The sequence below is a fragment of the Enoplosus armatus genome, chromosome 23 (genome assembly GCF_043641665.1).
Source record: "Enoplosus armatus isolate fEnoArm2 chromosome 23, fEnoArm2.hap1, whole genome shotgun sequence".
NCBI classification, from domain to species: domain Eukaryota; kingdom Metazoa; phylum Chordata; class Actinopteri; order Centrarchiformes; family Enoplosidae; genus Enoplosus; species Enoplosus armatus.
In genome coordinates this window covers 16,251,940-16,277,925 of record NC_092202.1, presented here as the reverse complement: position 1 = coordinate 16,277,925, position 25,986 = coordinate 16,251,940, and the positions used below count along the sequence as shown (strand labels likewise).

General features: G+C 41.9%; 1 protein-coding gene across 1 annotated transcript in view; it reads left to right on the top strand.

Annotated features, from left to right (window-relative positions):
• The window catches only part of sorcs2 (sortilin-related VPS10 domain containing receptor 2), a 343,474-nt gene that overhangs the window by 241,963 nt on the left and 75,525 nt on the right, over positions 1-25,986 (top strand). The window contains exon 4 of the mRNA XM_070929476.1: positions 24,471-24,635. Within this exon, the coding sequence (XP_070785577.1) occupies positions 24,471-24,635 (165 nt within the window). The remainder of the gene's footprint in view (positions 1-24,470; positions 24,636-25,986) is intronic.

The following is a 25,986-nucleotide window of genomic DNA, read 5'->3' as shown; positions in this document are numbered from 1 at the left end:
GAGACTGTGACTATGTCTACACCCAGCTAAATCTACATCTACATCTTGCATCTGCACTCCAGGTCGCATTCGTATTGATCTCCGTTCACAATGAAATGTTAAAACAATGGAAAACTTGAAACAACAAAATAGTACACCCTCAAGTCTTTTGGCAGCTAAACAAGCCGTGGACACAACATTGACATCTTAAATGTTGCAGTGAAAGAGTTGCAAACACTTCCCAGTTTACACATCCAGCAGACATGGAGCAACATTTGTATTCATTGAAATCCAATATTCACTCTCCTTTAGCTCTGTTTTGGTCTCCGCCAACTGATATCTGACATGTCTGACTCTTTAGCTGCGGAATGCTCCAGCTGCTGGTCAGTGCCGAACAGTTAGCATGTGTTTCTTAGAGCTTCTTCACTGTAAACGGGTGCCTGCTGCGGCTGGGAAACAACCCTGATGAGAGCCGCGAGAGTGAACCAAAACAGAGGGCTTAATGAGGCTAAAAAGCTCTGTAGAGTTGAAGGGACCTGAAGAGTTGGGTCAAAAGAAACACCTCTCACATTACACGTGTCATTTCACCCACTGTTAATATAAAAATATTGACGAGTGCAGCTTTAACATAAATACAGGTTACCTGTACCGTGTGATTGCCAAATTCCTTGTAATGTATGTTACTTGGCAATAAACAGTTTCTGATTCTGATTCTGATTCTGATAGCGAATGAGTGGTCAGAGAGTTACAGGCCGTCTGCGTATGTGTCAGATGGGTTTTTCCGTCATCGATCTCATGCATGTCTAATGGAACAGATACATTTCGGTTTTAATCAAAACAGATGAATGGCTGGTGCTATACTTTTATGTGCGTACATGACCTGAGGCTAATTTTGTGACCTCTTTCATCTTGTATAAGGCTATGACTGCCAGGCAAAGCTACTACTGAATACAGTGTCTACACGCTGTAGTCGGCTGCTGCTGCTGCTGCTGCTGCTGCCGTTTTCACCACACAGCCGGAGAAGACAAAGCATTGGAAGCAGCACTTTGTTCCCACACATGTCCTAGCATGCATTACTAACTCCAAATTTCCCAAATGTCTGTTTTTCTTGTCCACAATAAAGCATTTTGTGATTTATCCACTCTAGAGGGCATTGAAAAGCTCAGTTTTCAGGCTTGAAAAACACCGCCAACATTTTAGATTAGGCCGACGGCGAGGTGTGAAAAGTTAAAATGACCTTACTTCCATCGAGTCAAGTCTGAATATTCCACTAAATAACTGCAAAATTTTTTTTTTTTTTTTTTTTTTTACAGTTTAGAGAGTTTATTTGGCTGGTAATGGAGCAGCTTGGATGTTTATGCGGGCCCAAAGGATGAGACCCATTTAGTGTCCTTCTCGAGAGCAGAGGAGCAGTTGATTTATCCACAAACATCCCCTTTATTCTTGTATGTGGGGTCAAATATTGAACAGAAAGTGGGCTACATAAACGCTTTTGCCAGCAGGGATGTCAAATATTCGATGCTCACTCAGTGTCAGAGCTTCACTCACCCCACACACACACTCAGCAGATACGCAGTGTGAAAAGTTGCAATATATTGCCTGGCTTGAATGTGTGCTAGTAAATCTGCTGTATGTTATGTCAACCGTTCAGTCTTTGTCCTCTTGCTCATTCACAAATCCCATTCAGGAAACCACAGAGAGCCTTATATGCGGAGGGAGAGAGTAACAGGAGCATTTACCAGTGCAATACGTGTGTATACATTTCACGTAAATATTGTAAATGTATATATTTTATTTTTATTTTTTACATCTTTATTTGTATATACTTATAATTTCTAAATTGATGCTACTTTTCTGGTCTTGAATGGGAGCACATGTAATTGTGTAATTTCCCCCCCGGGGATCAATAAAGCATTTCTGATTCTGATTCCAGAAGTGGGGGGGAAGTGAAGTATTAGCTTCCCCCATCCCTTTTTACTTACTTAATTCCCAGTAAAATGTCTGCCTCTTGAGGGGAAAAAAAAACAACTGAGCTTTTTGAAGCGATATGGGCTCTAAAGTTGCAGAAAAGAGAAACAGAAGAGCATGCATGGGCTGCCACTGTACATCTTGCTACTCGCCTGCATTAGGTTCATCCCTCTGTTTTCAGCACGTTCCCGACCCTCTTCTTCCACTATTGATTCGTGGTGTGTTTTCAGTCAGTTTCCTCAAAATCCGAGATGATATTACAGGCCTTAAAAACCTGTTTTCTTATTGTAAGCGATGGCGTCCTACATAACACACCACAGATATAACACACAAGGTCCACTTACTAGCATTTACCAGAGCAACCTTCATCAGTGACTGGAGTGAGCAACTTTCATTCTCGGATCGAAGCAGGTTTGATTGTTCAGTCCGGAGAGTCTCAGTCAGAGCACAGCAGGTCAGTTGAACTACAAACTGTGACAGCTGTGTACAGGCAAGCACACAATTCAACACAGACAAAGAACAGACACGTAAAATAAAGTGTTAACTTAAATCCTTATTAATTGATAACTAATGTAAAAATGGACAAAGTGGGCAACTGGCCCAGATCTCCAGACCCCTGTGGGCCTATAAAGCCCCAGAACTACTTCTGTTGTAATTTGATCAACTTCATGTTAATTTATCCAATAACTCTATTCATCCCCAGTGGGACAATTGAAACGTTCACATTTCCTTTTTGTCTTTTATACTAAATATACATGCATAATATAAACTGACCTGAAGGCAGCTCCGGCACTTTTACTTTACATGTAGAGTGAGTCGAGGTATTGTTATGCCCTCATTATATCTGTTGATATTGTATTTACATTGTGCGTATTTGTTCGAATAATTGTATTTAATCTAATTACCACAAACGGACTGACACACAGCAATTCTGGGCCGTGGGTGGTATTAGTGAGTACAAACGTATTGAATCTGCTATATGAAGTATGGACATGATACAGGCCCTGATAACTTGGCTTCAGATCAAGTATTACGCCATGAAATTAAATGTCATTCAAAAAAAATTAAAATCAAGAAACGCTTCATCTGGACTGTGTGTTTGAATCAGATTCGATTGACAGTGGCCAAACAGCCCCTACAACTGTCACCAGATTTGGAATCAAATGTGGCTGAATCATGATTGGTGCACCAAAGGGCCCAACTGAGCCCTGCCGACTTCAAACCAAGTCAAATAAAAACGTCACGCAGAAAGGGCCGAAGGAGTAGATCCACATCACACAAAATCCCTTCATTCTACTGAGAAACCTCTTTTTTTTTCCTTATTAAAAAACCCCCCACTTCTTGTCAAATTTCCCAAAACACTGTCAGCCGGCCAATTAAATACTCCATATCTGTTCAAATCAATTATCTCCACCACGCAAGTGCCCTGCAACACTGTTGTGAAATGATTGAGCTAATGGGTTTTTGTTCCCACGCAGACGGTATCAAACCACTCCGCAGCAATTAAGATCATTATCCACCCTCGTGTTTTTGTTTAAGCCCGTTTCAGGTCCATTTTGCTAAACTCGCAGGTTCAGCCATGATTGAATTCGAAGCCACAGGCACGTTATGTACTTTTCAACCTTGTTAAAACGCATCAGGCGACCACAAACGCACTTCAGTTGCTGAGAGCTGTGGTCATTTCATCCTGAGAGCTCTCTGTGGCACTATGGATAATTGACCTTGCGCTGGAAAACAGCAATTAGTACGTCAAGTAGCTAAGATGTTGTCAAGGTTATTTTCAAATGACTTGCTAAAATGACTAGCAGCTTCGTACTGCAGAATCACGGAACCGAAAGAAAATGAAACTTCACTGCAAATTCATTGTTTAGCAAACGCATGAAGAATGCATCAACTGCATCACAACATGTGTGAGAGCAATGATGCAATGGAGCCCAGATGTGGACAATAAAACGAATAGGTTTCGGATTTGCTGCTGCTGCAATTTTAGCAATTTTAGAACTTTTTTTTTTTTTTCCTTTTTAAAATTTCTGATAATACATGCCAGATCATATCTGAAACGTGGCACTGAGCTTTTGGTCTAAGTTTGTAATGGAGAGGTAAGGTGGGTGGCCACACGAGGTCTGGTGACAGCACCTGCCATTCTTCAAATGCTTAAACCTGCATTCCCTTCTTTTACTGCTTTAGGCCACAACACAACATTTGAGCCATTATCGCCACGTGAAGCTGATGCGGCGAAACGTGTTAGCAAACATCCAGAATTTCACGCTGCCGAATGCTCCGCTATATCCACCGGCTAGTTGCTAACCACTGTGTCACACATATGTGACTGTGGTTCTGTGAGCTCTGAGCCGACAGCTGATTTGTGTATTTATATGTGTTGTTTGATGGGGGGGCAGCGTTGCCCAGATCAGAGTGAATTTGGCGGGGCATGGAGTCCTTTTGGTTGTGTGACTAATGGCCGCTGTCTCTTGGATGTGTGATGTGTGACACCCGGTTCACATCCTGTCTCGTACCAACCCTGACCAGGTGGTGCCTAAACCAGACAAGAGGTGGCAGATCACGGAAACGTTTTGGCACTAGTCACATGGGTAGTTTTGGGTCTGAGGCACACAGGTTCATACAGCATACAGAGATGCGTTGGGAATGTGTGTCTGGCCCTGCTTTCATTTGGATAGGTTTTTCCTTTGTGTGTGCGCCTGTTGCGTGATACGTATGCCAGGCAGAGCGATGCTCCCTGTCACTGTTGATAAGTGGTTATATCACAGAGCTAACAGGGCAGGGCTGGCAGACCAGTGTGTGTTGCATGAGAGTGTCTTGGCAGCATAATGCTTTTAATTGTGTCATTCAGGAACCGCATGGAGGTCCGTTTACTGTAAGCTGTCATTTCCCTCTTTGTCTGTCTCTGTGCCTCCATTTCTCTTTCTTTGTCTCTGTGTCCCTTTTTTTTTCTACTTCACTGGCATTGATCAAATACAGTATCCCTAAAGCAGTGTACAGAGGTTTAAAGCTCTAACTAATTCATACTTTTATATAAACGATAGATCAAATGAATGGGAATGATCATCCATCTACTTTTAAAAGCCCTGATTAAGCCACTGTGTGCGACATAGTGGAGCATGTAGCAGCTAAAGAGCCAGATATTTCCCTCAGGAGACCAAAGCAGAGCTGAATGTAGGACTGGCATTCATCAGGTGACACAAACGCCAGATGAATGACCACGTTGCCCCGTGTCTGCTTTTGTTCAGAGTCACGATCAGGTTTATGATGGTTGGTGTTTTGTAACAATAAACATAATAAGTAGAAAATGTAAAGAAAGATAAAGCATTTACTGTCAAGTCAAGTGTAAATGTGTGTTGTTTATGAGTTGTTATCAGCTTGTCCCTTTGTCTCCATGTAGCCAAAAACATCAATTAATGCTTTAAAAGGTTGAAACACGAACTGCTTACATTTAAACTGCACTTGGATGTTTTTAAATTGTTTTAATCCATTTTAAAGGTTTTTAATTATTAGATTTGGTTTTTTTTAAATTTCAATTTTAATTTGTTTTCTGTTTGAAAATGTACCATATGATGCTATTGTTGCTTATTGTATATGATAACATCACAATGTCATATTGATAGATCATTTTAAGACGCCATGTTTATGTCTACTAACTGGGGTTAACTTTATTTCTAACTTTATTTCTGGTGAAACCGGATCACGTTTCATGGAGAAGATAGTTTCTGTATTCCCCCTAATGTCCTCCGGCTGCTCTGCCTCATCTCTCTGTGATTTACAGAGTTTCCTGATGGATGCTTTACTTGTTGCTTACTTGAGCTGAGGCAGAGCAGCCGGAAGACATCAGACAGTTCGTGTTTCATGTGCACCTCCATCCACCAGAATCTGTTTTGCCTGGTGTTGCATCTTCCTGTTGTTTCCCACTTTAACGAGTGTGTTCTTCCACGGACGAATGTGACCAATGTGGCCCAGGACACATTTGCGTACGCCACTGATAAAAGGATTTGGCCATTTGTGTCCCAGACCACTTCCGAATATGGTCTGATCCATCGGATCTCAGTGCGTCTTGGGTGCGTTCACATCTGGTATTAGAGCTGTCCACTTGCCCAGGACGGATGTTAATGCCGGGTGTAAACAGGGTCTGTCTCTCCGACACACACACACACACACACACACACACACACATCTCTGCTACCACTCCAGCGTCTGTGCTGCTCGCTATTTTTTGACACGTTTCGCCATGTAGAGTACATCGTGTTTCTGATTTCTTCAGCAGGTTTTTTCATTGAGGTTACGCTCCATCCGTCCACCTCCAAGTTATTATCCAGATGTGCGCATTGGCTGAGTCTGTATGAGCGTAACTTAAATGTGATCAGTAATTACCACTGATTCAGAAAAGGATAAAACATCTTGAAACAATTCCAGCTTCTATTCGAGTTTTGATGTTTTCACCTTCTCTTAGCCATCTTAAATGAATATCTTCAATTGAACTCCAAAATATGTTTTTATAAAGTTTCTCAGTAAAGAAGAAGGCAAAAATTGCAGGCAATTTTATCTACGGAACCTGGTGGAAGTGTCAGCTTGAGTCAGCCATGGTTGACATAACACATGTCCTACAAAGATACCCACAAAGAACCTTAAAGTTTTCATTTTGGAGATGAAACAGAAGCAGAAATGGGGAATGAGATGCCCTCTTTCAATCTTATCTCAGCTCTTGCAGTGTCCCCGAATGATTGCAGTAATGAAAAACAGGGAGTGGAATTATTTCTTGTTGCTGATGAGACTGTGGAGTTGTTTTCAGTGTCTTTGGAATTAAACGGGAGTGAATGACATGTGTGGCTCAGAGGTTTAGCAGTGTCACCCCACAGCAAGAACGTCGAATCCGGAGTGAGTGTGAATGTGGTTTTCTATGTATGTATTTTCTATGTACGTATAGGCCTAGTGACGGACAGGCAACCTGTCCAGGGTGTACCTCTCCTGTCACACAAGGCATGTTGGGATAGGATCCAGTTTTTCCTTACAAGAGCATAAATCAGGTCAATCTCAATGGTAAACCCATGCCTGAAAACAATACAACTGGTTTTCTTAGACATTTGTCTTGTTTGAATTCATAATCTTCTTCCTGCAAAACAATGAAAAGAAGGAATGATTCAAGAATTGACTTGATGCTTGAAAGGCATCAAACATGCATATACTGTGTGCAGCATGCAATGCAGGTTCATCTGGTGTTGCTAGAATTTGGGTGTTCATTCCACTCAGCCAGTTTGCAGCATTTGAAAGCTTTTACACTTTATTTCCTTTTTTTCAAGGATTCACTTCCATCTCATAGAACTGATTTGTTCCAGAGGTATATCCTAGCCAGATTTCCACTGCCGTCACCCACTGTCCATCAGGTCCAGGCTAGGGTAGGCTGCAAGCACCCATTCCAGGCCTGGCTCCAAAAGGGTCCCCTTTACAGCTGCTCTATGTGTGTGTTCACATGGACATGCATATTCTGGATACATTTTAGCTTTTGAAATATCATATCCAGGTTTCAGAAACCTCATCCTGGTTTTGAGAAACCTCAGTATGCTGCATGTATACATCTTATCCAGGTATCTGACCGCTGCCGACTACCAGCGCAAGCGCAGCTTTTTTCTATATCGATATTTTATATTGGTAGCAGGCAATGTTTTTTGGGGTTTTTTCTGTGGTATTTTAAGAATGTTAAAGACATATTAATAAAAACAATTTAAATGAAACAAGAAAAAAACTCTTGTTTATCAAAAATTCATAACCCGTAATGGTCAACGAGGAACTTGCCCAAGAAATACAGAACATGTTAGCAGTTCAATGACCCAACGCCAATAACACCTTGTCCTTGACACACACACCTCGATGGAGCGAGTGCCTCTCTAACAGCTCGGCCTTCTGCATTGACAGTATTCATTGGGTGATCTCTGGGCTGAGGACATTCATTCCATTCATCTTGGGTTGCCTTGGTCCTTTTCTTTTTCACGAAAGTTGTGTGGAGTGCAGCATGTCGCAATCAGATGAGGAGAAAAAGAGTTGTGCAGACCACTTCTTTTCAAAAGGAATTCTCAAGCAAGGTTGCTTTTAGTCTCCTAAATGCAATTTCCACACAGGCGGGAGCAGCACAAAGATATACATAAAACGACTCCTTCTCAGGGGGTCAGTCTTGGAGGCCGTGTGTATCCTATGACGAGCCACTCCAGCAGTGGATAAGCAGGGTCACCTGTGATGAAAAAAACTGCCGTCAACTTCGAAAACTCTCTGCAAAACAAAGAAAAGATGGATATTTGCCTCGAGGAAGGCTTCAAATTCTACGGATTCCCACTATGTACTAAAAACATATAGTCTTACCTGCAACTGGTCAGCCTTTGTGAACAGATCTGACATCATGGGCACTGCTGGGAACTTTTCAATTCACACTCTAAACACAAAGTCTGGTTTTGTTAGACAGCTACCAAAGGTCATCTCTTACATGTGTGTTACGTGTTTTCATACCAGTCTTTCCTATTTCCTATATATATCCTATTTTACAGGCAACTGGCCGACTTGCTCATCCTGTTCTCTGAAAAGTCTCCTATGTGTCATAAAAAAAAGAAAAATTAGCATAGCAGTGTTGGTCATCCACAGCGCCATGTAGAATGTAGAAGCCCATCCTTTTGGGTTTATGAGGTCTCAGTAGCCGTCACTGGGGGTTAGAATGGGAACTTGGCTTCCATCTACACAGATGACTCATAGTTTTGTCCACTGTAGCACTTCAGAAGTACCCCAAACTGGTTTGCAACCAAGCGATATTCCCTGCTACTACTATGGCCTCTCCTATCGGTAACTGGTGCTCGTACTGTTTCCTCCAGTCTAATGAAGGGTTCAACTGTGTCACACAGCTGGTAAAAGGATTCCCTAATCAGGCGGAAAACTCCATCATGACAACGTTATCCCACTAGTCACAGCTGCGTATCTTCATCCACTGCTCCCTCATCCTACGCGGTGGCAGTGACTGTGACAGCTTGACACTGGTCAAAGTGGAGGACATGTTTGATTTTTCCCTGTCGCTCTCGTCTCCCATTGCTGGCAATAAGGTGGAGAAGCCAAATCCACAACACAATGTTGGCAGGTAGTGGTGTTAAAGCTGCTATAAGCTGCCTGTAGGCACAAATGGCATGCAGTAACCAGGATACCAGTACCTATCGTGTATATGGGGATATGAATAACCAGATTTCTCTGTGTTCCAAGTAAACGCCATGTCCCGAAAATGGTCAAAACCAGGAGAAGGCTTATAAGCATGTCCATGTAACACACACCCTGTAATAAGGGTTGTCATATCGTTCTTTACTTAGCCCCTCACCAGCCATATTTATATATACAGTATATATACACAGTGTATATGGATGTGTATTTTAGCTGTCAATGTTCTGCTGCTTCACAGCTCACCTGCAAACTGTGCTGTTGTTCATGCAACTTTCATATGGCATTTTATAAGCCCCACCTCCACCCCAGGATCCTGTTGTGAGCTCTGAGTCTAATTTCAGATGGGGGGGCGGTAGCTGTAGCTGAGTTGGTAAGGTTTGCGATTTGAGCACATGTTCACATGTCAGTGTTTCCAATGAGCAGGCTGCATCTTGCGTGGTCATAAGATCTTGTGTCAATAAGATTGTGGATGCAAACAGTCACAAAAAGAAGTTTGCTGGGCAGGGTGTGTGGGCTCGCAGCATAAGGAGCTGAAATATATATTTTATATATGAGATAGATATATATTTTGGGCACGTCCAGGAAAGAGGAGCTCCCGAACCAGATCCAGAACACACTGGAGGAATAATGTATCCCATCTGGCCTGCTAAAAGACTTGAGATGTGCTGGAGGAGCTGGAGTACATTACTGCATATGCAGGAAAGCATCAGAATGCATGCATGGCTTAGATGTTCCTAGATACGTGTTGACAGTAGAACAGTTGTTCTTAATTGTTTTTGAGTGCTGGACCCCGTGTGATGAGCTGGCAGGCCTCAAGGACCCCCTCTTGGAGGGAAACTACTGGCATCCTCAGCTACACATTTGTGACTCCATCATGAAACGTGCACAAAGCCACATTCAAGTATTTCAGCCTGATGAATACGTTTGCAGTGTTTGCTAAGCAGGCCAGCCAGATGTGGTTCTGCTGTTTAGCTTTGAGAAAATGGAAGAGCTCGGAGAAGAAAGAGCACTTTTCTCTGGAAACATCCTTCATTGAGAAGCTATTTTTAGGGGCCAGTAGGGGGGATTCTCACTTAGGACTTCATTATTGCTCATAATGGCATAAAGGCAGCCAGGCATGTTTGAAGCTCATAAAACTAAACAAAATACCACAACATCTGGCTGCTGGGTACAGGCTGCTTGAAGATTTCTGTGGCGTGGCCCCCACCAGCCACAAAGCTTCAATCAGAGTCAGTTAGTTGAATTAATTATTATTACTTTTTTGAAATAATGAAATTAGATTTCACTTTGTGAGCATTTTGATGTTACGTCAAGTGAAGTTAGTATGAAATGAAAAAAATGACTCTGTCCCAGCCATGGAATACACACTAATTCGACACGAGCTTCCTCCTGCTCCCGCCTCCATCCAACAACTGTAGCTTATCGTTAGAAAAGAAGAGACTTTTAGACGCTCCACTGCACTCTTTGGAGAAATAAAGTATTAAATTAGCTTTAATATTAGCCATTACCAGCTCCACTGGTCCAGCTCCAGCAGATAACGACAATGTGACACAAAAGGAGCTGTCAATAGCAAGAGGGCGTGGTAGGCTACACTGTAGGCTGTTGCACTACACTTTTTCTAGAGGCGCCTCCTCCTCGAGAGAGAAAAGAGATAATTAGATGAAGTAGCCAAGCTGAGCTCTTCGGATTCAATTGCTGAGTAAATGTAACAGCCTTCGGTAGTTGGGGCTCAAAGCTCAGTGCACCCAGCTTGACAACAACATTGCTTGTGTGGAAGCAGAAGCCCCCAGTCAGGCAGAACAGTCTACACCAGCCACATACTGCTACAGTACAGGCTTCAAATAATCTAATCTAATAATGATGATTTTAATGAAAAACTAGTTGTATTGTTATATATCCGAAGGACACGGACTCTCTGCAATACAGACATGGACAACTAGAAGTCCATTAAACAAGTTATCATTGAGTAACTCCGGCCACAAAGACAGTAGTTTATCCATTGTGAGTTGGTCGTAGGAGGCCTTTTCACTCTGTATTAATGAACCAGGCCAGACTACACTCACAGTCACATGTCATCTGTGAATCGATATAATGCAGATTCTCAATTTCAATTCATATCTCTTTGTGTTTATTACTCCAGCATTATGATATTGTTTGCACATGCCAGAATGGAGTTGTCATGGAGATGTAATGCTCCCAGTGCCAGAGGGAGTATGACTGTGGTGTGTGTGTGTGTGTGTGTGTGTGTGTGTGTGTGTGTGTGTGTGTGTGTGGGCGCTTGACACTTGAATGGCAGCCATCAGTAATACAGGCGCGAACCTATAGTGAGGCTCTTTCTCTGTCACACATACACACAGCTTCAGGCAAGGAGGTACGTTTTTTTTTTTTTTTACTTTATGTAATTAAGTCTACAATAATTGCTTAGAGGTTCCTCTCTTCCTCTCCTCCCTCTCACTCTCCTCCCCTCTTCTTTATTTGACAGAGGAATGTAATTAAAAAAGGAGAGAGAGAGAGAGAGAGGGCTTTCCCAAGGTTTGATCATTGTCTCCATCCACTAATGGAGAATTTGGACCCGCCGCCTATCATCGACAGCTAGAGAGGGATGCAGAGAGCGAGAGAGACTGGGAGGGAGGAGGAGGAGATGTCGGAGAAGCGATGAAGATAGAGAAATCCGTCAGCGAGAGGGAGAGCAACGGAGAAAGGCAGGAGACAGCTGACGCAAAGAGAACATCAAGCAGGTGGAGAAATAGATCCAGGGGGAACAAAAGGTTCTTGTGTCACAATGGAAAAGACATGTTACCTATTATGGTACTACTTTCAAATAAGGCACCATTTGCAGGGTTTATACGTTGCCATCAATGGCTTTATTTATTATTAATAAATCATTTACTAATGTTATAGAGATAAGTTTTCAGACATTAATGAGAACAACCTTTGGGTGATTGCCATGTTTTGAGAAATCCCAAAGTTAATTGAAAGTAAGTTTCCTACTTAGACTTAACTTTGCAGGCAACTCAACGCCCATTTTGGAAGTCATACCCGTATGATGAAATCACTAATCACTAATTCCCCCATTACATATACAATAATAATATGAGAATGTACTGTGCATTTTAGATTCAGCACAATGCAATGCAATATAACCAATAACTCTGTCAATATCACTGCACTCTCTGCCATTGAGAGCCAAAGTGAAACCAGAACTTCCGGGTTCTGCTCCAGAAATAAGGAAATGTCATTCAAAATCCCATTGACATTTGTAATAATGCTAATAACTCAAAATCCGGGCTTGGAACAGAGCCATGCTAAACTGTATGTCATGTGCTTCACTTTATATGTTTAGATAAAATCTATTTTATCTATATATAAATATATATTGTTTGTTTGTGTTTTTCAGTGGCCTTTAACACACACCACTTCCCATAAGCCCAGGACTCTTGCGCGTAAAATATCACGGCTCGACACACACAGCGAGTCAATCGTAGACGCAGGCCAACAACAAAGGTGATTGCATATAGCTTGGTTCAGCGCTAACTTAGCTTGTCTGCCCCGGCTAGCTGGACTTTTAGCTCATCCGTCTTCTCCTCAAAGTGTTTTTCAATGCGTTTAGTCACAGTAGCCCTCAATGGCATAACGTACTCGATACCGCATAACGTCGATGACGTACCCCTGATGCCCTCCGGCTGCTCTGCCTCAACTCTCAGTGATTTAGCTGCACGACTAACTGAGCTAATTGGCTAACGGCAGCCACAGTTAGTGGTTACTTTAGCAACAAGTTAAACTGTTAATCTGTCCATCAGGAAACTTCACAGAGAGGTGAGGCAGAGCAGCCCGAGGTCATAAGAGGGAAAACTGAAAATATTTTCTCCATAAAACACGATTAAGTTTTACCAAAATCAGTGAATAAAGTTATAAAGTTGTGTACAGTAATCAGTGAGGCACGGCCCCCAGAAACACTCTGCTCCAGCGGGATAATAAACAGTATATTAATCAAATTCAGGTATATATAACCTGAATTTGATTAATATACTGTTTATTATATATGCACATATGTATATATATGTTTAGTTCGCCTTCTTTAATAAAGTTGTGATTAGCTTTTAGCAGAAGCGGAGAGTCGTCTTATTTACCTCTTCGTCACCAAGCCTATTATTTTCCATTTTTCAGTTGCAGAAGTGGCAACTTTCTTTGCCATCTTATTTTCTGGGGGTTGCGTTGATGACGCCCAGGTTTTGGGTTGCTTTCTTCTGTAAAAGTTGGAGCTTTTTTAATGAGGTACCGGTCCATTGCAGGAGCCAACTTCACTGCAGCTGCCGGATCGGCTGGCCTCTGCCAGCCAGGTATCGTAACAGCAGTGTAGTGTGAACAACAGCGCTGTTTGTGTGTGTGTGTGTTAGACGGAAATTACATGAATTGAATGAAAATACAATGATGGCGTAGCGTAGGATTAGGATAAATCTTGGGGGCAATTTTTGCTTCTCGATCACGGTTTTTAGGGGCATTCTGAGATTTCTTGGTGCATTTTCCAACATCAAGAATGCTCTTTCACACTCAAACATAGATTTGTTTAGAGTAGTTGGTCAATTTAAACACACAAGAAAGCGGAAAGAGCACATTTGGTTTCTAGAAAAATCTCCACAGAACTGTCCAAAGGCGGAGTGCAGCATCTGTATTTTCTAGGTGTCATGTGAAAGCCTAAGACAATTATATTTTGGGGTAAATAATCTGCCAAAAAGATCATTGTTTCTGTACCCATTGTCTTTGTAGGGCAGAATATGTAATGCCTTTATTTGTCTGATGTTCTGGAAACCTGTATTTGATGTTAACCAGAACACATCTAATTTGCATCTGATTTTTAGATACATTTTTAAAAATGTATTTGAAATTTACTTGGCAGCTGGCTCGAGAAGTTGGTGGAGAGCAGTGGATGAAGGAAGAAAGACACAAAGAGAGAGGAGAGAGTCTATCCAAGTCCTTGTCAGTCACAATCTCTGCGCTTTGGGAGGCTTCAGAAGGAGGGAGTAGCTACCAGATAACAGGGCTGAATCTGGGACAGGCAGTGACGTACCACACACACACATAAAAACACACACCATTCTTTCTTGTATCTATCCGGTCGGTCCACACACTCTCTGTCTCTTTCTTTCGCTTTAATTCATTTTAATTGACCAAATATGCTTCATTGGCATGAAACACGAATTTTGTGGTCTAATAAACAGTTTAATCATAAGCACATTGGCTGTATAGAATAGTATAGCACTGAAAAAACCTTAGTCCACGCCCACCTTGTGTATAAACAGCTTTTCCTTCAGCTGTTTAAGGACCCGGTAGTTGATATGACGCTGATGTTTGTTCAAGTGTTAATTTTTTTGATAAGTTTGGTTTTGATTAGTTATCTGATGCTGTAAAAACGGGGGTGAAACGTCATGATTGACTGTGGTGTGCTCGCGATTGGGTTTGGCGAGTGTATGGGCGGGACCTCGCACCACGGCTCCACCCCCCGATCACCACTGCGCAGATTCTGGCTCCAAATGACTTCACCAGGGCAAGATGGCAGTGCCCGTGTCCGGGATATTTTGTCTTCATTTTTGTACAGTGGGAGGAAAGCGGAGACGTCCATCTTGATATACAGTCTAAGGGCTAGCCTCTCAGGGTCTGTCCGGTACCACAAACACACACCCACTTCACGAGATGAAACAATAAGGGTTCCATGCCCAGCCACTGCGCCACATGTAATAGGGCATAGAACCCCATACGCTCCCCAGTGGCACCACACAGTAGAATACCTGACATTCTCCATGGGCTGGGAACACAGCCTACTGCTGTGAGAAAGAAGAGACGATGGACTTGACTTGTGGCTTGTGGTCTTGTGTAAAAGTTGACCCCCTTTACAGTACGGATGCGCCCACGTGTGTACCACTGTTTCCCTCTGAACTCGAGCCAAGATGTGGGATTTGCCGGAGCATGGTGCGTTTGCCAGTCACCTCCACTGTAGTACAAGTGCAGCAGCTAATATGTATAATGCAAGAGGACGCCTCCAGCTAATGCACTCGCACTGTAGCCAAGTGGGCGAAAACACTCTCAGACCTCTCATCTCCCTGTATCCGACACCTCGCAGGACAACGTGTCGTCGATGTTTGCTTCCATGGTTCTCCATTTTAGCACCTTGCCTTCAGAGAGGTGCGAGCGTGAGGTGGTGGTGGTGGTGTGGTGCAGCATAAGCTCTGTACAAGTTGTTCAGGCTGCAGTTCAGTCATGAAATCTTTATCGAACAAGTGGAAAATTATGACAGGGGAAATCATTTCTGTTGTTTCCACTGTGAATAAACCTGTTTGAGGGATTAACTTAATCCAGTGACATTTTGTTTGTTACTAGCCTTAGTCTGACTTGATTTAAGATATTTTCAAGCAAGAAAGTTGTACAAGTACATCTGAGACCAAATACCATTGTAGATATCTCTTCTCCTTCTTCTTCTTTGTCGATACAATTTATCATGACTGAAGGACATTCAGTCTTACCAGAACTAGAGCTTGAAAGTTCATTCCTGGCCTTAGAATCTCAACTCAAAGTCACTTAGTAGCTTGTTCCAGAGCTAGTACAATGTAAGGTAGAATAATAGCAGAAAACCAGCAAAGAAGCCCCTTAGCCGCCAACCTGCAAAACAGGCCAGCCTTTAAAAAGGGCCTCTGTCCAAATTCCCCACAAAGAGTCTCTTTCATCCATTCTGCTGTAGCCCTGTGGCCCTTATGCAAACCATTGCAGCGGATCCCACACTGCCCAACGACTGCAACAGCTACATTTTACTGATGAATAAACAAAGTTTTGGTCTTTGGCGAGACCAGACTACCTGAGAGTGATCCTTGTACAACAAACGATTAAGAAGATCCAACAAGGGTCTTCCATAGGTGAGACTCAAAGAGAAACCTCTATCAGAATTGAAAAGTATGTTTGCTGGATCAAAACAACTGTCAATCATTGTTTTTTCACTGTTGCGACTTAAAGTGACTTAAATCAGGAACCATCTGATCAAAGACTAAGCAAACAAGTTTACAGAACTTACAAGACATTTGATGCCAGGTTTTGCTTCTTGATAGATTTTGATACTCTATCCTACAGACACACCAGCTGGTGCCAAAAAGTAGGTTCGATACCCAGCCCTAGACAGGGCATGACAACTAAACGTCCCATCATCAGACAACTTCTTATGCTGTCTGGTGGCGTCCTCTGGGCTCCCAAGCTGCTCTGCAAACCCAGGTCTTAATTATAGCAGACCACGGCTCAGTGAGCTGCTGCCACACGGAAACCTCTCTCACAGTGGAAACCAGAACCCGAGCAATTTACATATGTAATTGAGTGGAAAGCAATTGTGCTGGGAGCCACTCGCATGTGTGTATGCGTGTTTGTGTCTAGACCCAGATGTCAATGAGGAGGATGAATCCGATTTATTACAACTTTACAGTTTTGTCCAGCTTTTCAGACAGTTATGACAACATTGTACTGACCAATGTAACAGATAGAAACGATGGCCCAGCACACACAATAGTCTAGCTCACAAATCTTTTATGTTGTCAGTTACCCCTGCTATGACATTCCAAAATGTCAAGAAACACTGGCAGTCAGACGACCAGATAGGTTGTAAACAAGGTTCCCATTTCCCAGGCCATGGGCCAATACCAGACCGTGGAACATTTATGGGCCATGAGGAACCAGATCGGCACACTTATTGATTAGTAAATTAAAACTATGTAGGTTATTTGTGCGGTAATCACTACTGTAGTAGATCATCAGTATGAAAAGTCATTAGTTATTAGTCATTACTACAACTACCTAGCTAACCTGAGTAAAAAACAGACCCCCAACCTTTTATCAGTTCCCCAGCTAGCTATGTAGGTAATGACGGACTAATGACTTCTTTGGGAAACTCTGCTTTAGTCAGATCATTCAAACTTTTTTTCAGTAAAATTCAAATGTGAGTCAAGAAGTCGGTACGTTTGATAGGTCACTGTTGAAACAGGGCTATAAACTGTGATGTTTAATGATGAAGTCTATAACAGATACTTTGGGATAATAACGTACTGTATATAACAGCTGAGCTGACAAAGGCATAATGTTATGAATGTTATTATTACTGTGAGGAATGACCGAAGTTGAAATTAACCAGCATTACCCTTTGAGAACTTTTCAAAACCGGATGTATGGTGCTATGAGGCGTCATCAGTTCAACTTCCTCATGCACATATATCATCTTTGTGTGTACACGAATGTTCATATTTTAAACTCTTCCAGGTGTGTTTGACACGCTGCTCCCACATACAAGCTTTCTCCATTCTCAAGACCCGAATAGCTTTAATCAGCCGCGCAAGCTCAGAGCATTAAAAACCTTCAACTGCTCAAAGTTGTGACATGCGATGCAGAGATAATGGACACAAGCATTCTTATCCTCCTCTGGCCCGTAGACCTTCATGCTGCTCATGCTGCAACTGCACGCCAGCACTTCTCCATAAGCTATTCTAAGCGGCTAAATAGATTGTGTTGTTTTATAATAGATTATAAGGCTGATACCCTCTGATGTGTGTCAACACAGCTGGACGTGTGTGTCCTCAGTGATCAGCTCCCTCTGTCAGATTGACCGTGATCAAAGATTATCAAACGTGGCACGGATTCGGCGTGCGCTCTGCAAAGCCACGCTGGTGTTTAAGTCCTTTGCAGATTAAAAAGAGCCGGGTTTAGTTTCTATAAGTCCCCTTATTGTGTCACACCCCTACAGTCTCCAGAGCAGACACAGGAAGTTTAGAGTCTGCTTTTATCTGCCGCACAGAATAGCAGCGCTGTGCTTCCCAAAGCTTGAGCTATTACTCAGAGGAAATCGTTATGGAGAGATAATCAAAGTCTTTTGATTGTGAAGGATCATAAGTTGTGCTACAGGAGGGAAACTGTGGCGTCGGTCTGCCCTCCCCCAAACCTCTTTATTTGTAGCTTCCCCAAACAGTTCACAGTCCTACCTGCAAGTTGCCCAGTTTCAACTTTAGTAGGATGGTTTGAAGGCGTGCCTATATGCTTACAGTGCCACTTGTTGGCAAGTAACGTTACTGCGTCAGGACACTGTGAGCCAGTGCATTTCTTCAATGTATTAGGAACCGAGCTATCATTGATCCTTTTTCATGTTTTGAATGATTTCAGTGGCTGAGATCAATAAAGGACCTCAGCATTTTTCCTGGATTCGCTGGTCAAACAGTTGCTAACCTTTGTCCATTCAGTCAGTGGAATATAAACCAGTATTGTAATTAATTTGGACCTGTACCGTTTTTCATATTAGTGGCTTTCAAGCTGTGGGGTCGGGACCCAAGAAGGGGTCGCTATGTGAATCTGAGGGGCTGCAAGATGTTAGAAAAGAAGAAGAGAAAACATTTGTACCGCGCACAATTAGTTTTCCCTCTCAAAGCTATTCAAATTAGACAATCAGTCCTTGGTTTAACTACTCAAAGCTCGCAGACACAACCTACGATGGGGCACCACAAGCAGGCATTGCTTGTCTTTAAAAGGTTTGGCATCACATGCACGCAAACATCTTTCATTGGTGCAGATTACACTATATAAACTGTCATCATTTCGCCTTAGGTTTTGGTTTTCACCTAAAATAAAACTTCTTTCAATTCTTTAAATGACAACAACAGCCAGTTTTAGGCTTCGTGACAATGTATTTCTCAGAAAATGTTAGGTTTTTTCTGAGGGGTTTTGAGCCCAGACATGAGGACCCATTAAAGAATATGTATAAACTAATGTGATACATGGTCTTCATTGGACATGTCAGATTTTATTTATATCAGTTAACTGTTCGGTTACATTTTACGACATGAAAATCAAAATGCCTCTCAACACCGCCAGGCAGCCTTGCGTTGATTATTGTTTTTTGTTATCGCTTTGTTGACTTAGAAGTTGTCACATGTAATCAAAGTGAGTCTAAAAATACTGGCGTCATCTCATAGAAGTGCCATCGTGTTGTGTGTTGTACAGACGTGCTCTCTCAGTGGTCTGCCTCATCCACTGTGTGGAGACACTCCCCGATGGTTCCCGCCGAAAAGCTGTGAGATTTATGTTTCAAGTCTTTTCAAACGGTTATTTTATTTTTATTTTTTTTTTCGGTTTTAGAAGAGGAAAGATGAAGCCTAAATGGGGTGGGTTTGGCAAAATGTGTGTGGCCAGCAAAGCTCAGTCGCCTCTATAGGAACCATCCGAGACTGTCTGAACTGGGTGAGCTACGGCCCTGAACTTCAAGTACAAAATACAGTGGAGTGTCCCTTTTAAAAACCGTGCAGTGCAGAGACCATAGCATTGACATTGGGTTCGAAACAAAGCAGGGGAATGATATTTGCATCTTTGGCAAATTCAGAAACATTCTTGCGCACGGCTATTTCAGGCTGATAGGGGTCAGTGGGTGTAATTTAATATTTTTATAATTTATAATTTACTTCTCTAGATAACGTCTTAATATCCACAAGTTTAACAATTTAAAGATTCAACACAGTATACACGCGCGTTCATGCTGCATGAATGAAACAGGATATCTCCAGGTGTTTCTTGTCTCACTGTACGTTTTCTGTCAGTGTTGTGTGATGCAGTGTGTGTGTGTGTGTGTGTGGGCGGCCTGTGTGTGTGTGTGTGTGTGTGTATCCTGAGGATGTCCAGCTGTCAGAGCTCAACTAGGTTAAACTGAGAGATGTCCTTTAAATAGAGACATATTGGCAGAGGCAGACTGACCTGATTGATGGTCCTGCCCACAGGGGCCAAGACGAGAGAAGCCACAGTGAGATGTGCATTAAAATAAGGAATCTCTCAATGGTTCAGACAGTAAACGCCAAAGAGTCTGCTGTTTTGCCAAGTAAATAAATGCTCCATTGCCTAACAGCAGGCATTTCCTAATTCTTATCATTACTCAGTTATGGCCAGCGGCAGTTTAGAGGACAGGAATGCAGGATTGTGACTGAAGAACTGTTTTTTAAATCCCAAAATCCACTGGAAACTCTTCTCGGAGCAGATGCTCTCAGTGTGCCCTTGAGCAAGGCACTGACCCTTGAGCTTTCTAGTGGATGTGCTCGGCTGTCAACAGCAAGCACTGTGGGCAGCTCCCAGGTGCAAATACAGACATGCTCAGTCAACATTCACAAAACAAGTATTATTTTAAGAGAAATAATACACTCCTCTGTGCCTCCTCTCTCCTGCTATTCTGACTTTCCCAGTCCACTGCTCATCCTCACAGGCCCCTTCTCTGGCAGCCAAACAAACACTGGGCCTTTAATTGACCATGTTGCTCAGGGAAGTGTGTTCGGAACAAGCTGGAGTTACACACAAACACACACAAAGCTCTCAAGAAGCGCAGCCAGCAAGATGTGGGGCATGCTACGCTCGCTGCCTAACAGCTGCCATGATGAGAATACTGAAAAGGATTTGTGCGTGTGCGTGCTTACTTACCAGCTTGTGTGTCCCAGTGCGTTCAAACTCTTTTTATTTATGTGATGTAATAACGAAGTGACTCTGTTGCAGCCCCGGAGTTCAATGTGGGGCAAGTGTCAAGCTTATGTGAGTGAGAGTTTGAAGCTTTCATGATAACAATTGCCAGAAATGTATTAGGAGAAATTAGAGATTAAAACAAAAGCATAATAAAAGACATTATTATTCTTGACCTTGAAAAGGCTGGAATACCAATTAGGCAAAGCAGGCAAATGGCCCCTGGTATATACATTAAAAAATATATATGTGTGTGTGTGTGTGTGTTTGTATATATGTATATGTATATATACACTATATTGCCAAAAGTATTCACTCACCCATCCAAATAATTGAAATCAGGTGTTCCAATCACTTCCATGGCCACAGGTGTATAAAATCATGCACCAAGGCATGCAGACTGTTTCTACAAACATTTGTGAAAGAATGGGTCGCTCTCAGGAGCTCAGTGAATTCCAGCTTGGGACTGTGATAGGATGCCACCTGTGCAACAAGTCCGTCAGTTTAACCGGCCTGTGCACCGACGTCATATTAAACCCTATGGATTAAGAATGGGATGTAACTTAAGTTCATATGCGAGTCAAGGCAGGTGAGCCAATACTTTTGGCAATATAGAGTATGTATATATATGTATATATGTACAGTTAGGCCCAGAAATATTTGGACAGTGACACAATCTTCATGATTTGGGCTCTGCATGCCACCACATTGGATTTGAAATGAAACAACTAAGATGCAATTGAAGTGCAGACTTTCAGGTTTAATTCAAGGGGTTGAACAAAAATATCCTATGAAACATTTAGGAATTGTAACCATTTTTATACAAAGTCTCCTCATTTCAGGGGCTCAAAAGTAAAATGTCCATTTTTAATACTTTGTTGAGCATCCTTTGCAGGCAATGACTGCCTGAAGTCTGGAACCCATGGACATCACCAAACGTTGGGTTTCTTCCTTTGTGATGCTTTGCCAGGCCTTTACTGCAGCTGTCTTCAGTTGTTGCTTGTTTGTGGGTCTTTCTGCCTTACGTTTTGTCTTGAGTAAGTGAAATGCATGCTCGATCGGGTTGAGATCTGGTGATTGACTCGGCCATTGCAGAATATTCCACTTCTTTGCCTTAAAAAACTCCTGGGTTGCTTTCGCAGTATGTTTTGGGTCATTGTCCATCTGTACTGTGAAGCACCGTCCAATCAACTTTGCTGCATTTGGCTGAATCTGAGCAGAAAGTATATCCCTATACACTTCAGAATTCATCCGGCTGCTTCTGTTTTCTGTCACATCATCAATAAACACTAGTGACCCAGTGCCATTGGAAGCCATGCATGCCCATGCCATCACACTGCCTCCACCATGTTTTACAGAAGATGTGGTGTGCTTTGGATCACGAGCTGTTCCAATTCTTCTCCATACTTTCTTCTTCCCATCATTCTGGTACAGGTTGATCTTCGTCTCATCTGTCCAAAGCATGCTGTTCCAGAACTGGGCTGGCTTCTTCAGATGTTTTTTGGCAAAGTCTAATCTGGCCTTTCTATTTTTGAGGTTGATTAATGGTTTGCACCTTGTGGTGAACCCTCTGTATTTACTCTCATTAAGTCTTCTCTTTATGGTAGACTTAGATACTGATACACCTACTTTCTGGAGAGTGTCACGTGGGTGGATGTTGCGATCATCCATCACCGTTGTCTTCCGTGGACATCCAGGCCTTTTTGAGTTCCCAAGCTCACCAGTGCGCTCTTTTTTTTCTCAGAATGTACCAAACTGTTGATTTGGCCACTCCTAACATTTCTGCCATCTCTCTGATGGATTTCTTCTTTTTTTTTCAGCCTAAGGATGGTCTGTTTCACTTCCATTGAGAGCTCCTTTGACCGCATGTTGTGGGTTCACAGCAACAACATCCAAATGCAAATGCCACACCTGGAATCAACTCCAGACCTTTTAACTGCTTAATTGATGACAGGTTAACGAGAGACGAGCCCATGCAGCCTTCTGAGTCAATTGTCCAATTACTTTTGGTCCCTTTAAAAAGAGGCGGCTACATATTAAAGAGCTGTAATTCCTAAACCCTTCCTCCAATTTGGATGTGAATACTCTCAAATTACAGCTGAGAGTCTGCACTTTAAGCCCATATTGATTATATATCTGTATCCTGAATATGTTTTCGCAAACAGCTAAAATAACAAAACTTGTGTCACTGTCCAAATATTTCTGGGCCTAACTGTATGTATATCTTGTGAGCTACCTGGATGTAACTGCAGTTCTATGAATCTAGAGTAAAGACTGTGGGGAATATAAGGCATGATACAGCCTGATCATGTACAATACATGCACAATTGATTACACTATAATACAGGACCCAGTTGACTTTTTTTTTTTATAAAATCCTTAACAAATTAATAATTAAATGATGAAAAACCAACTGACAGAGTAAAACCAGGGCTTTGGGGCCAATGGAGGTCAGGGACCAAGGGCCATTTGCCCGATTGATATTCCAGCCTGGTTTTCAAGGTCGAGAATGAGCTTTCATGCTTGATTGATCCGTTAGGTTTCCCTCTTAGAATGTGCTATAACTATAAAAACTGTACAAAATAAGTATAAAATTACTAATAAAATATTTAAAGCCCCTGAAATCTTGGTTTCAAAGTATTTCTCCGTAACATGAAATATTCATGACTGAATAAGAAACGATCACATGAAGTTAAAGTTTGGAAAAGAAACAGCCTTGAGTATTATTTATTAGGAGGTTTGTACACTTAGCTAATGGGGTTCACATGGACTGCGTGGGTGTGGTTTGATAAGATTTGATGAACTATGGCCCGACGCATGCAAACAACCTACAACTGCCATTACATTTGTGTTGAAGTCAATGACAAGGGCACAGACAAAAATTCAGAAATACCTCATGTTAAATAACTAAAACTGTTTTAACATTTTGTGGTGGAAAAAGCCTCTCTTCCAACCAATCTTTATTTTTCAAGGGCTTTTTCACTCTTTTTTAACATTGGTGGATATTTGTGGCTCCTTGAGGCGTCAAAGATTTTTTTTTTTTGTAAATAAGAAAGCATGAGAGTCAAATGAGAATAATAATTAAAAAAAAACCCAGCATAAACAGTTGTTTGCCTGCATGCATATTTGTGTACATACAAAAGGCATAATTCATGTCTTGAATAATCAGTACAAGCTGCACTTTCCTTTCCTCTTATGCACTTTGGGTCCATTATCTAAAACTTGGCACCAGAATGAAACAGATGTTTAGAAAGAAACACAGTCAGCTCATGATTTTCATTATTTGGTTGACTAAAGAAACACTTGAAAAAGTTACTGCGCTATAACAAATACTCTCTGTAAAAACCAGACGCAAACAAGACAGTGGTGACGATGAACACCAACACCTAAAAACCCTCATTGGACGGTTACCCGCCTCACGCGAACTCCTAAAGACTGTGACTGCTTCGTTAGTTCCTATTGATGAGCCCTGTTACCCCTGGGTGTACAGGATGTAATTGTGATTGGTGGGTTGGCAGGTCCTGGTGTGCCCCATGTTTAATGCCTTCACTTCATGAGCTATAAAACTCTGAATAGATAATCAATACAGTGTCGCTTCGGTCTGAGCAGCATGTAAGGTTGATGGAAAGTTCTTATGGCCTTGAATAAATGTGTGTGGCCATGAATACATTTATATATATGCACAAGTATTGATATAAGGAGAATAGCGTCTTTGCATCTTCCACAGACTGCTGACTGAGCGATGAACATTACCCTTTGACCTTTTGACCTCTGACCTCTGTTTTCTTCCCTTCCTCCTCCTCTGTCTGTCCCTCTTTCAGGTAGTGCTGGTGGGTTCTTCCATAAATGAGAGGGATCAGATGCTGTTTATCAGCACCGACGAAGGTTCCTCTTTCCAGAGACAGTCTATCTCCTTCACCCCGGACACACTCCTCTTCCATCCCAAGGAAGAAGACAAGCTCCTGGCCTACTGCAAGGAGGGCAGGGTGAGTATCACAGCACTGCAGAAACAAGGAAAATAAATAGCTGATTCTGAAGAGCGGGCAAAAAGAGAACAGTGATGTTACACCAGACATCTCTGCTGTCAGGGCAGCAATGCATTAAATTTCAATTTTCACACGCACCAGCAGAACACGAACCTCAGAGAAAACTTTATGTGTGATTTACCATTCAACAATACAGCCGTAGGGCAAATCTTCTTATGTAAGTGAAATAAACAGAGCAGTGGCCACACACACACACACACACACACACACACACACACACACTTTGATATTACATTTCGTATTGAAAACATGTCGCAATCGCTCTTGGCTGTCTGTAGGAGGCTCTTTGAAATACTTTGACTGAAAAGAGAAAAAGTTCCGGATTTAGATGCAACAAATACACATTTTAAGTCCATTTCTGTGCACTTTTTCTACCTTGAGTCAATCAAAATCACAATCAACAATTTTGGGCAATATTTCAGATGCTCTTAAAGGATCATTTCAGTTTGTCACAATTTAGAGCTTATCTTCATAGTTTTGGCCATCAATACTATCTTATTTCTATCAGTTGCATGATCATAACACTGTACTCGCCAATGTAGTTGCTGAGATCTGGGGACATGGCAACATCGCTGCAACAGCCTGACATTCAGAGAAACTGTTTTGCCAGATTATCTAAACCACTTTCTTAGGAGTCAAAGATGAACCAGGAAATGGGTCTGTAAACTTTATTGATGTTTGGACAGTTTAGGTAGCAATTTTACTGTTAGCCTTCTTTTTCTCTCACAATTCAGTTTGGCTAATCTGGGGGTTTGTTTAAGGCGATGCGAGAAGACATGACTAAATTTAGGATTTAAAAAAGACTAAATAAAATAAAAAGTAAAAAATAAAATTTAAGATACAGTTAACTATAGCTATGCTATAAGCTAACAGCGTTGAAGCTATTTCATATCATGAAACATCTATTATAAAGTAAAATCATACAGAAATGCACTCATTATGTTTTTAGATATTTAGATCAAGCATTTGGCCACAATGCTGTGCTACTTAGTAGTAAATAACTTCCCACTAGGAATGTTACATGATTTTGAGTAGCTAGCAAGTAAATGTAGTTAAACTAGTAGCAATGCTCCATGTAGTGTCAACACTGACTAAAGCTACTACTCAATGCATCAGAGCAATTTTTTCACATATTTTTCTGGGATTGTTACATGATTTTGAGTAGCTAGCAAGTACTACATGCCTCTCCATGTCATACACTGCTGCTTTCCATCCAGCCTTCTGCTACAAAGTGGACTTAATTGCGTCCTTGGTTCTAACATGTTGGTACATCCTGAGCAAACATGAAGAC